Source organism: Pelodiscus sinensis, chromosome 22 (genome assembly GCF_052426305.1).
Source record: "Pelodiscus sinensis isolate ZL-2025 chromosome 22, ASM5242630v1, whole genome shotgun sequence".
NCBI lineage: Eukaryota > Metazoa > Chordata > Testudines > Trionychidae > Pelodiscus > Pelodiscus sinensis.
Genome location: NC_143073.1, coordinates 24,150,538 through 24,163,639, shown reverse-complemented (window position 1 = coordinate 24,163,639; position 13,102 = coordinate 24,150,538). Strand labels below are relative to the sequence as shown.

At 48.4% G+C, this 13,102-nt stretch overlaps 3 protein-coding genes across 3 annotated transcripts in view; 2 read left to right on the top strand and 1 right to left on the bottom strand.

Moving 5' to 3' along the window:
- The window catches only part of LOC142819585 (uncharacterized), a 176,921-nt gene that overhangs the window by 32,971 nt on the left and 130,848 nt on the right, over nucleotides 1–13,102 (bottom strand). The gene's annotated exons all lie outside the window — the stretch shown is intronic.
- LOC149521868 (interferon-gamma-inducible GTPase 10-like) lies at nucleotides 1,486–2,323 on the top strand. The gene has a single exon (XM_089772594.1). The coding sequence runs from the start codon at nucleotides 1,486–1,488 to the stop codon at nucleotides 2,248–2,250; it is 765 nt and encodes a 254-aa protein (XP_089628720.1). The 3' UTR covers nucleotides 2,251–2,323.
- Nucleotides 7,326–9,107, top strand: LOC106732863 (interferon-inducible GTPase 5-like). Its single transcript, XM_014579862.4, has one exon. The coding sequence runs from the start codon at nucleotides 7,348–7,350 to the stop codon at nucleotides 8,614–8,616; it is 1,269 nt and encodes a 422-aa protein (XP_014435348.3). The 5' UTR covers nucleotides 7,326–7,347; the 3' UTR covers nucleotides 8,617–9,107.

Below are 13,102 nucleotides of genomic sequence, written 5' to 3'. Positions count from 1 at the left end.
TCCGTTTCTGCAAGGATCTTCGACTCCTTCAGGAGCACTGGGTAAGGCAATTCCCCCGTGCTCTGCACCTCACTCACCTCGTCTGTAATATCTTATGAGCTGCTGCTATTTCTTCAGACCCATTCCATGTTAGCAGCTAAGCTGGGTGTGAACAAGCTCCCACAACCTGGGACTCTGTCCACACTGCAAAAATCCCCATGGGAGTGTATGTCTACACTACAGCACTAATTCGAACTATCTTAATTCAAATTAGTTAATTCAAACTAAGCTAATTTGAACTAGCGCATCTAGACCTAAAAGCTAATTAGAATTAGCGTTTTGCTAATTCAAACTACCATGTCCACAATGAGTGGACCCTGAACCGAGGTTAAGGCTGGCCGGAAGCAGTGCCGGCAGGGCATCAGGTTAGGACTTAGAGCGTGGAGCTGCTGCCTCAGGCTAGCCGAGGGCTGTGCTTAAAGGGACCCGACTCCCACCCCGACAGACAGTTCTCAGGGTTCCCCGCTTGCTTGTCTACCTCGATGAGGGACAGCAAAGCAGTCCTGGCTTGGAGTGCCCTGAGTGCCCACACCTGGCACATCACAGCACTCGGCCATCAGCCCGGCTGCAATTGCCGCAGGCTGCCATCTGTGGGGGGTCAATCGGGGAGCTGTCAGGATCCAGGAGACCCTGCAGGAGAGCTTCCACCCCAAGGAGCCCACAGAGCCACCCCAGTCCTTCCCATCGGGGGCTCATACCCCATTCCTCCCTCACCTCCTTCCACTTACCCCTCCGTAGCCCCCCTTCCTGATGTAAAAATAAAGGACACGTGTGGGCAAAAATAGAAACTCTCTTTATTTAACAAAACTGGAGGGGGGGGGGGATTAACCTCTGGGGAGACTGGGAAAAGGAGGTGGGAGAGGGGAAGAGAGAGGGTGGGAGAGGGGAGGGGGAAACCTGGGAAGAGGGAGCTGGAAGGCGGAAGCCAGGGGAAGAAGGAGGAGGGGAAGTCTAAAACTATGGTACGCCATATCTTCAGTACTGTGTACAGATGTGGTCTCCTCACCTCAAAAAAGATGTTTTGGCCTTGGAAAGGGTTCAGAAAAGGGCAACTAAAATCATTAGGGATTTGGAACAGGTCCCATATGAAGAGAGGCTAAAGAGACTGGGACTGTTCAGCTTAGAAAGGAGGAGACTGAGGGGGGATATGATAGAGGTCTATAAAATCATGAGTGGTGTGGAGAAGGTGCACGAAGAAAAGTTCTTCATTAGTTCCCATAATAGAAGGACTAGAGGACACCAAATGAAATGAATGGGTAGCAGGCTTCAAACTAATAACAGAAAGTTAGCTCCAAAGCTCCATCCATTTAAGCCTGAAGGTTTATTTATGATCAGTTAAATTCCTGGCCCGGGGCGGGGAATTATTTACTGGTATTCAGGTTACAATGTACTGGTGGAGCCTGTGGGGGAAATAGGACTGACAATATCATTTCTTTTCCTAAGAAGATGGCTGATCTCAAAGCTCCCTCTGGTGACCTATATGAAGAATGTAGAAATACTCTTCCTGGTTTGTCTGTGGAGCAAACTAAACAGATCGAGGCTGCGATCAAAGCTGGAAACTTCTCAGGAGCAGCATCTGTGGTGCAGAAGTTTAAGAATTTTTCAGACTCTGAGTTCAATATTGCCATCACGGGCAAGTCAGGTTCTGGAAGATCATTGTTGGTCAATGCCATCCTGGGTTTGGGAGATGAAGATGAAGGTGCTGCTGAAGCCGGTGTGCTGGAAGTGACCAAAGAACCAGTACCATATTGGCATCCTACGTGCCCCACGGTGATAGTCTGGGACCTGCCAGCAATCAGGACCCCAGACTTTCAGCCAAACACTTATCTGAAACAAGTGAAGTTCAGTCGCTATGACGTCTTCATCATCATCGCTTCAGAGAGGAGAAGAAACTGCCATAGCGCGCTAGCCCAGGAGATCCACCGGCTGGGGAAGAAATGTTACTTTGTGCGCTCCAAAGTGGACTTGGACTTATACAATGAAAAACACAAAAGGAGATTTAATGAGGAGAAAATACTGCGGAAAATCAGAGAGGACTGTGTCAAGAACCTGCGAAAGGAAGGGATGAGCTCCCCACAGGTTTTCCTCGTCTCGAGTAGGGAATTTCAGAAATACGATTCCCCGCAGCTGCAGAAGACTTTGCTAAAGGAGCTTTACGGCCACAAGACAGAGATGGCCGGGACCACTGAAGCCTCCGGGAGCAGTGGGTAAGAAACCCCTTTGGTCCGTTCCTTGGTCAGGTCGTTAGTTAATATTTAAAATAATATTAAGTGAGAAAAACATCAAAAATAAGGATCCTGTCCCATCTAGTGTGAGGAGCCAAATCCTGGAACCAGAAGGGAGGTAGCTCTTGTCTGTTGTCTGTGAAACAGATTCCTGTTGTCTACGAAAGCAACAGGACTGAGCAGCGTAGTCCTTACACAGGACATCCAATAAACCCTTCTTCTGGGGTATCGTTCACCTCCCAGACTCTGGATCGAATGCAAGGTTTTGTTTTTAGACAGGGAGCATTAATAGAGCCTTGGAACACTTAAAACTGGAAGGGACCTCTAGAGGTCATCAAGTCAAGTCCCCTGTCCTCATGGCAGGACCAAGTACAGTCTCGTTCATCCCTGATAGACATTTATCTAACCTGGTCTTAAATATCCCCAGGGATGGGGATTCTACAACCTCCCTGGGCAATTTATCCGTGTTTGACCACCCTGAGAGGCAGGAACTTTTTCCTCATGTCCAACCTAAACCTCCCTTGCTGCAGTTTAAGCCCATTGCTTCTTGTTCTATCCTCAGAGGCCAAAGAGAACAATTTCTTTCCCTCCTCATTGTGACACCCTTTTAGATACCTGAAAAACACTATCATGTCCCCTCTGAGGCTTCTCCTTTCCAAACAAAACAAGCCCAGTTCCTTCAGTCTTCCTTCATAGGTCATGTTCTCTAGACCTTTCATCATTCTTGTTGCTCTTCTCTGGACCTTCTCCAATTTCTCCACATCTTTCTTGAAATGCGATGCCCAGAACTGGACACAATACTCCAATTGAGGCCTAACCAGCGCAGAGTAGAGCGGAAGAGTGATGTCTCATGTCTTTCTCACAACACTCCTGTTAATGCAGCCCAGAATCATGTTGGCTTTGATTCATATCTCTGTAAATTCATGGTGCTCAGGATCAATGGCCATACCATGCCATCTTGAGCCACCTCGTTACTCTGACATCAGGCTCCCTACAAACACACTGGCTTGGAACTTAGCCCCAGTCCTGCTCCGTCACTTAAGATCACATGACTTGTTTATTTTGTTACAGAAAAAAAGGATGTTGCTGATTTCACCTTTCAACTGGCTTGCTGTAGCCTCTCCAGCACAGCACCCAGTTTCTGCAAGAGATCCCCAAATAGTCTCTCAGTTACAATGGTGCCATCCAGATACACCAGGCAAAATGTGTCCTGTAGGTCTGCCAGTAAAGCATCCATCAGCCTTTGGAACATGTTGGTGGAACTACAGAATCCCGAAGGCACGGCATGACATTTGGCAAGGTTGTGTTCACTGCTGAATGCCATCGTCAGTCCATCATTGGTGCTTGCCTCTACTTGCCAGTGACAACTGGCCAGATGCAGGGTGGCGAGCAAACAGGACTTTGTCCACGAGACTAAAGCAGTGTAGATCCTAAGAATTTTCTTCAGCTCCAAATGGGGCCTCTCTTTACCTTTTTGTTGCAGTAATTTGCTGACCTCTGCCAGGTCATGGAAGAGACATTTCTTTGATCCCAGATTCACGTACCTGGAATCTGAAATCTTGGTCCAGTGCGGTGTCAAGTCTCAGCACCCCAGTCTTTCCCAAGTGACATCAAGGTAATTTCCCAGAGGTTCCAGTTTGCATGGAGTTTCCAGGTAACAGATTCATGGGATCATAGAACCCCAGGGCTGACAGAGACTTCAGGAGTCAGAGTCCAACCCCCTGCCCAAAGTAGGACCAACCCCAATTCAATCAGCCCAGCCAGGGCTTTGTCCAGCCCGGACTTAACACCCCTAGGGATGGAGATTCCACCCCCTCCCTCGTCTCTATGGAACCCATTCCAGTACTCCCCCACCCTCCTAGGGAAATAGTTTCTCCTACTATCCAACCTAGACCTCCCCCACTGCAACTTGAGACCATTGCTCCTTGTTCTGCCATCTGGCCACCCTTGAGAACAGCCTCTCGCCAGCCTCTTTGGAACCCCCCTGCAGGGTTTGAAGGCTGCTACCAAATCCCCCTCACTCTTCTCTTCTGCAGACTGAACAAACCCAAATTTTTCAGTCTCTCCTCATAAGTCATGTGCTCCATCCCCTGAATCATTTTTGTTGCCCTCTGCTGGACTGTCTCCAATGAGCCCACATCCTTTCTATAGTGGGGGAACCCAGAATTGGACGCAGTACATCAGGGTCCAGATTCAATGCATCTGAGGGTACTAAGGGAGTTGACAAATGTCATTTCAGAGCCTTTGGCCATTAGCCTTGAAAACTCATGAGATTGGGAGAGATCCTGGATGATTGGAAAAAGGCAAATGTAGTGCCCATCTTTAAAAAAGGGATGAAGGAAAATGCAGGGAACTATAGACCTGTCAGCCTTACCTCAGTCCCCGGAAAAATCATGGAGGGGATCCTCAAGAGATCCATTTTCCACAGAAAACAATGGGCTCTGCTCCCATAGGCTTAAAGACACAACAATCAACCAATACCGGTTAATCAAAACAAAAAAAAACCCCACTTTTATTAATAAAACAAAACTACTGTTGCAAGCATAGTAAATGACTGGGTGTTAAATAGCCATGGAATGAAACAGAGTAATGAAAAATCCCTGGGCTGTAATCCTTAGTTACAAAAGAGAAAAACAATTAGCCAGCTCAGACATGATCTCCAACCCCCCAAACAAGGAAAACAGTCCATCAGTCTTTATTATCTAAACATTTTCCTACTTACACATTTTAAGAAGTCCATTCCTCAGAAAGCCCATCTATCTCCATACCTGGAAAAACTGCTTTGATCTCAAACAAAGAAGAGAGAAAGAAAAACCCTCTCTCTTGGTTTGAAATTCCTTATCTGCATGTCATTGGCTGAATGCCTGAGCCCCCTCCCTCAGGTGCATCTCCAGTTGCTTAATCTTTTCCTCACTCTCCAGGTAAATCAGATTTTCCTTAGTAGCTCCTATTTGTGTTACCTGGCTAGACACTCACCAGCATCCTGCCTCTGCCCCCTGGCCAGACATCCAGCTGCACCCTGGTTCTGCCCCCTTAGCGAGTGATGGAGGCTTCTGAAGGGGCTTGGTTTTTTTGCTTCTCACTTGTGTCATCTCCAACTGATTTTTCTGTGGGTCAGTGACCCCCAACCCAAAAAAGGTTCTCCACTCCTCCCATAAGTAAAGACAATGTTGAAACCTTTTTGCTGGACATAATATTTATTTAAAAATTAAGCTTGGCCAACAAGCCCCCAGTTGGGCCCAGACGCCATCTGGCTGCAGCGTCATAATATTCCTGCACTCCTCACATCCCAGACTTGGGCCCATCAAACACCTGAACCCCCTGCCCTGAGCCCCTCTTATTCCCAGACACCTGCACCCCCAAGTCCCCAGTCCCCAGCCACAAAACTCCTGAACCATCCATACACCCCAAACCTGTGCCCTGAGCCCATCATATATCCAACTCCCCTGCCCTGAGCCCCTTCTCATTCCAACCCAAACTCATGCACCCTCAGGGTATGTCTACACTGCCATCCCAGTTCGAACTAGGGTGGCTAATGTAGGCATTCGAACTTGCAAATGAAGCCCGGGATTTAAATATCCCTGGCTTCATTTGCATGTTCCCAAGTGCCGCCATTTTTAAATTCCCCGTAGTTCGAACTACCTGCCTGCAGCTACACGCGGCACGGGCTACGTAGTTCAAATTAAAGCTCCTAATTTGAACTACCGTTAAACCTCCTTGCAGGAGGAATAATGGTAGTTCGAACTAGGAGCTTTAATTCGAACTATCTAGTCCGCACCGCGTGTAGCTGCGGGCAGGTAGTTCAAACTACAGGGCATTTTAAAATGGCGGCGCCCGGGAACATGCAAATGAAGCCCGGGATATTTAAATCCTGGGCTTCATTTGCAAGTTTGAATGCCTACATTAGCCACCCTAGTTCGAACTGTGGTGGCAGTGTAGACATACCCTCATATCCCTACCCCTACCATAAGATTGACAGAAGACAGCCCGAATACCTCATGAAGCTGGATTTGACCAGGTCTGATGTAAACTTTAAATAAATATGTGAAAAGATGTAGCAGCAGAAGTCTTATTCAGTAAAGTCTGTCAGTACAATGGTTCATGCTGTTTTTAGTCAATGTGTCAATTATCCATAATATGAAGTTGTATATCCTCAGTCATGCAAATGGGCATTCTTGAACGGCTCTTTGTTGACCTCTCGGTCTAGATTTTGATGTGGTTGGCTCTTTGGTTTGAAAAGGCTGCCGAGCCCTGTAGTGATATGAAATCAGGTGGTCAGATCCTGGTCAGTTACTGGGAGCCAGGGGGAGATTTCCTGTGACTTCAGAAACTTAAAAATGAAGCACTGCAATTTTTTCTAAGGCTTTTCCTGACAGCTCAGTGCTCTCTGGCCACTGCACTGAGATATATTTCATGAGGGATAAGGGATCTTTCGAAAAAGGCTTTATTTTTCGAAAGATCAGCATCTAGACTGCCGCTTTTCTCTGACAAAGCTCCGTGCCAAAAAAAGGCAGCCATTTTTATGCTAATGAAGCGCGGGAGATTTAAATCCCCGCTTCATTAGCAATTATGATACGTCTAATTCACATCCCTTTTCTGAAAAAGGGATGTAGTCTAGACGTAGCCTTTGGGTCTCACTTTGGTTGCTGGGATTAGTGTGAAAGTGCTGGTGGCTGGGAGTGTTCTGTGACATACAGCATGTCAGACTAGATGATCTGTCCTTGGACTCTGTCTCTATGGCTACATCTAGACTACGCAGGAAAGTCAGAAAAAGATACACAAACCACAATTTCCATATCTTTTCCTGCTTTTCTTTCAGAAGAGGTTTTTCCAAAATTTGGCATATCTACACAGCGCCAAATTTCAGAAAAACCTGCTCCTTCGGCACTTCCCTTCTTCCTTGTACAACAAGGTTTATAGGGTTGGCGAAAGAATGCATCTGCTTCCCTGATTTTTTTTTCAGAAAAGCAGATGTGTGCCTTGCACATAGCATTGCTTTTCTGCGATACCTCTAGTATCCCGGAAAAGCACTGCAGCCTAGATGTAGACCATGACTCTGACTCTACCGACTGTGGTTTTGACAATGGCTCTTGTGATTTTTTTTCTCAGAGTGGCAGAACATTCAAAATCTCACTGGGCAAATTTGTTTTTGAAATGGGGCAGCAAACTGCCTGGTCTGGCTGAGGAGGAAACTCAAGACTTCCAGAAAGCTGCCAAAACTGGGAACCTCTCAAAAGCCCTTGCTGTGGTGAAGAAGTCCGACGAGTTGCTAAGAAATACCAAACTCAACATCGCTGTCACAGGGAACGCGGGCACTGGGAAGTCGTCTTTCGTCAATGCCATCAGGGGCCTGACTGACAATGACAAAAGTGCAGCTTGGACTGGGACGATGGATACAACAAAAAAGCCAACTCCTTATGACCACCCCACGCACCCAAATGTGATTGTGTGGGACCTGCCTGGGATTGGAACGCCGGCTCATCCAGCAGGAACATACCTGAAGGACGTGAATTTTGATCAGTATGATTTCTTCATCATCATGGTAGGGGGGTGCGTCACTGAACTTGACATCATGCTTGCCAAAGAGATCCAGAGGTCGGGGAAAAAGTTTTACTTCATCCGCTCCAAGGTGGACATGGACTTGGTTAATGAAAAAGAGAAACTGAATTTCAGTGAACAGGAAACTCTTCAGAAAATCAGAGACAACTGTCTGGAGATGCTGAACAAACTAAATGTGAGCACCCCACGGATTTTTATCATGTCAAGTCGGCATTTTGATAAGTACGATTCTCCCCAACTGCAGGAGGCTTTGGCAAATGACCTGGACACTCACAAGAGGCACATTCTCCTCTGTGCCCTACCCAGCACCTCTGAAGAAATCTTGATAGAGAAACAGAAGACCCTGCAGGAACAGATCTGGAAACAAGCCCTGAAGTCCTGCGCTATCGCTGCTGTTCCGGTGCCGGGTCTCTTGGTTCGGTGTGAAGTCAACATCTTGGTGGAGAACATGGCCGAGTACTGCAAGGCCTTTGGCCTGGACGACGAGTCCCTCTCGTCACTCGCTAAGCAGGCGGGGAAGTCTGTTCATGAGCTGAAATCCGTGATACAGTCTGCAATGGTCAAAGACGTAACAAGAGAGGAGGCTCGTAAACGGCTCAAAGAGGCCACAGGGAAACGTATGACGGCAGCTAAATATCTTATTATTGTGGTACCTCTGATAGGTACCGGGATAATGGCAAAGAGATCTTACAACATCACATATGAAATGCTACAGACATTTTTGGATGAAGTTGTACAAGATGCTCAACGAGTCCTGAGAAAAGCTTTTGGAGGAGCAGAGAGGAGCCAGTAACAACGTTACATGGCAGAGCTTGTCCCCAGCATCCCAGGGTAACACTGCCACACCCCTAGCGTCTTCTCTGCAATTGTAGTGTCTCAGACCCCAGCAAGCCAACAAACCATTTTCAGCCGGCATGTCCAGTGCCAGTTCTCATTGTTTCCCCTTCCAGGGATCTCGGGAAGTCCTGCTGCTCCTGCCTCTCTCAGCCAGTCCTTCCTTAGTGGGTCTTTCTAGGGTCTGTCTACACTGCACATTAAGCCTGGGCTCTGACTTAGATTTGAATCCAAGCCCTGCTTCCTTCCACAGCCAGATCAGTCTGACTCGGGCCAATGAGCTCGTAGGTCTAGGGCCAAGAATTCTGGTGGGGACAGGTTAGAGCCCCAAGGCCACGTGACGTAAGGCCACGCCCTGTCATTCTGCAGCGTGGACACAACTGGGGCACCTTAAACACTAGGGCTGTGTCTAGACTGGCATGATTTTCCGGCAATGCTTTTAATGGAAAAGTTTTCCGTTAAAAGCATTTTCAGAAAAGAGCTTCTAGATTGGCACGGACGCTTTTCCGCAAAAGCACTTTGTGGAGGCGCTGGCTTGGCGTTGAACTGGAGGCCCAACACGTGTAAACACAGTGAAGTTTGGAGGCTCATATGCAAACATGGGAACACAGAGAGCACAAGCTCATGTCCCATAGGCCAGGTTTACGGTACAGTGCAGACCTCCCTCTTGGAGCTGTGTAGCCCCAGGTCATGCCCTGCCCCCAATTGGCCCAGTTGGGAGCATCTCTTCTGGTGGTAGTAGTGGTTGGGCCCACTTCACTTCCAGGGGCTGCCAGTCACTGTATGAGAGACAGCAAAAAAGCAACATGTCCGACAACAGCCCCCTGGCCAGCGGAGACTGGATCTGAGGAGACAGAATGTGGCGTTTCCTTCCATCTCGTGGGTAATAAGATAGACAAGAGAAAGGGTGACTGAGCTCTGGGAATGGGAACCAACAGCTTTTTATTTATTTTTGTTCTCTATGAAGATGAAAAGGCTGAAAAAAGAAAACCGTTGGGGTAAAATTCCCAGCTACTACAATGGGGATAGTGCCAGATGAAATACCGTATTCAACACAAACTCCTCCCCAATACTGAACAGAGATATGAATTCTCAGCCACACTAAGGCCTGACCTACCCATAACAAGAGCTTCAGAGGGGTAGCTGAGTTAGTCTGTAACTCACTGGTTTTTAAGTTTCTCCACATAACAGCTAGAGCTGAGCATCTCAACCTTTTTTTTTTTAAATAAAATACACCTTTTTAAAAAAAAAAAATTAAGTGCCCCCAATACCTGCAGACATACAACAAAAAAATTCTACCATTGCAAGACATTTTCTTAAACAACTTAATCATAGTCAGGCAGGCGATGAAATTTTTGGATGTAAAAAGTACAAAAATAATAAAGCAGGCTGTGTCTAGACGGGCAAGTTTTTCTGGAAAATCAGCCGCTTTTCCGGAAAAACTTGCCAGCTGTCTACACTGGCCGCTTGAATTTCTGGAAAAGCACTGATGATCTCATGTAAGATTGTTAGTACTTTTCGGGAAATACTATGCTGTTCCCGTTTGGGCAAAAGTCTTTTTCCGAAAGACTTTTGCACAAAAGGGCCAGTGTACACAGCACAGTATTGTTTTCCGCAAAAAAGCCCCGATCACGAAATTGGCGATTGGGGCTTTTTTGCGGAAAAGCGCGTCTAGATTGGCCACAGATGCTTTTCCACAAAAAGTGCTTTTGCAGAAAAGCGTCCTGCCAATCTAGACGCACTTTTCCGAAAATGCTTTTAACGGAAAACTTTTCCGTTAAAAGCATTTTTGGAAAATCATGCCAGTGTAGACGTAGCCTCACTGTAAAACTTAAAACAAAAATTCAGTTTTCTCCAAGTTTCCTTTGTGTTGATGTACTCCCCAGACTGCTCTCAAGTACCCATAAGGGTACGTGTATCACTGGGTGAGAAACACTGAATTAGAGCAATCTTGCTACATTGCACAGGGCTGTGAAAAATGTAACACCCTGAGCACTGTACTTAGGTCAACCAAACCCCTACTATAAATTTGGGCTAAATTGATAGAAGAATGTTTCAAGCAACATAGCTCTTGTATCTCAGACAGGTGGAGTCACAACTTTGATGGAAAATCCCCTTTGGTTGGGTCAGGAAGCATCTATACCAGAGGCTCTCAGACTGTGGTCTGGGGACACCATTCAGGTAGTTCCCTCTAAGACATGCACCTGGGCAGCCACCCACGCGAAAGAGGGCTACCGACTGTATAGTGCACCCTACCTAATTAGTAGAGCCATGCAGGCATGCCTCCACTAATGAGGTGTCTGGATCTTGGAGAAGATACATGTAAGGTGAGGTAGGAGTCTTAGGGTCTGTCTACACTACAAAGTTAATTTGAAATAACAGCCGTTATTTCAAATTAACTTTAATAGCGTCTACACAGCCAAACCGCTATTTCGAAATAAATTTGAAATAGTGGAGCACTTATTTTGAATTTGGTAAACCTCATTCCATGAGGAGTAACATCAAATTAGAAATAGCTATTTCGAATGAAGTGCTGGGTAGACACTTAATTCAAAATAGGGGGCCTCCAGCCCTTCCCAGGGAGCCCTGGTGGCCACTCTGGGCACAACCAGGAAAACTTACTCTCCTCTCCCCCAGCCCCGGAGCCATTAAAGGGGTAGACCCTGGCCACAGTGCCTGTGCCAACTCCAAGCCTGCCAGCCCAGAGCCAGCAGTGGCCACCAGGGCCCCTGACCCAGTGGCCCCAAAACATGAGCAAGCCACTGGCAGCCAGCTCTCCACCGCTCCCCAGGAGCAGTCTGCCAGCTCCCAGGAGCCTGACAGGGGCTGGAGAAGGCGAGCACCTTCCTGGTCCAGGGTGGAGATCATGGACCTTCTTCAGGTTTGGGGGGGATGCCCCCAATGCCCATGATCTTAGCCCTAGATGGAGGAACACAGCTGTCTATGGTAAGATAGCTGCCAGCCTGGCCACCAAAGACCACATACAAACCCAGGAGCAGGTTTGCATGAAAGTCAGGTTGGTCTGGGGAAACCCCCAACCTTGGACGCTGAACTTCCCCTCCCCCTTCTTCCCCTTATTTCCCCCTTCCAGCTCCCTCCTCCCACCCTTCTCCCACCCTCTCTCTTCCCCTCTCCCACCTCCTTTTCCCAGTCTCCCCAGAGGTCTATTCCCCCCCCCCCCCCCCAGTTTTGTTCAATAAACCCAGTTTCTATTTTTGAACACACGTGTCTTTTATTTGACATCAGGAAGGGGGGCTAGGGAGGGGTAAGTGGAAGGACATGAGGGAGGAATGGGGCACAAGCCCCCGGTGGGGAGGACTGGGGAGCCTCCGAGGGATCCTTGGGGTGGACGCTCTGCCTCAGGGCCTCCTGGATCCTGACAGCCCCCTGACAGACCTCCCCGGATGGCAGCCTGCAGTGAATGCAGTTGGGCTGATGGTAACAACCCCACGAGCCACATCGGCGTACATAGGTGCAACTCTGGCTCCATTTGGCCGAGTGCTGTGCTATTTCAAAATAGTTTTTGTGTATAGATGCGTTATTTCGAATTAGCTTAATTCGAATGAACTATTTTGAATTAAGTTAATTTGAAATAGTGCTGTAGTGTAGACATACCCTTAGAGAGAAGAGGAGGTGGGAAGACAATGGGGTGAGAAGAGATGGTGCGGAGAAATTGGCAGAACAAATCTCTCTATATCTTTAAAAAAGTTTTTCCTGTGGGATGACAGAGTGACATCATTATATCCCTCTGCGCCCCACAGGAAAAGTCCCACCCGCCCCCAGCCTGGCCTTTCCCAAGGCTCATGTGTCCAGCTGGGGCTGCCCATGGCCGGGCCCTCCCCACCCCTCCCCAACAGCCCAGTGAAAGCAGGGCCAGTGCAGCTCAGGCCTGGCCCCTCCCGATGAGGTGTCTCCAGAGCTCTGGGCTACAGGGCACCAGCCATGAGCTGTGCAGCCCTGGGAGCTGCGTGGCCCTTCTCCATCCCCAACATGGTGCTACAGGAATGGGGGAGCATCCATGAGCCATGCGGAGGGGGGAGGAATGTGCAGGGAGGGCAGGGCCCTGTGGCCCTTCCCCCTACCCCTGTACTCAGGCGGGTGGAAGCCATGCAAACTCTCCCCTTCCCTGGTTCTCTGGGCAGACAGGAAGGCTGGGGGGGGAGAGGTCCTGGCCTGGCCACATGTGGTTTCAGCCTCACCCAACACCCTCGAGGCTGGGGGAGAGGGCCAGACTTGGTGCGGTGCAGGACGGGGGAGGAGCAAGGGTAGGGATAGGGAGGAGCAGAGAAGGGGCCTGGGCTGGCATGGATGCAGCCGAGCCTTCCCCAGCGGCCGGGGGAGAGCTGAGTTTGTCTCCCTCTCATGGGGGGTTGGCCAGCGTAATGAGCAGGGGGCATAACCCCCTAGGAAATCAATATTATGATGATGATTTGTATGTTGCACTT

What these genes read in the sequence shown, in the direction of transcription:
- LOC149521868 (XM_089772594.1), top strand. Translation starts at nt 1,486, where the DNA reads ATGGCTGATCTCAAAGCTCCCTCTGGTGACCTATATGAAGAATGTAGA.
- LOC106732863 (XM_014579862.4), top strand. Translation starts at nt 7,348, where the DNA reads ATGGCTCTTGTGATTTTTTTTCTCAGAGTGGCAGAACATTCAAAATCT.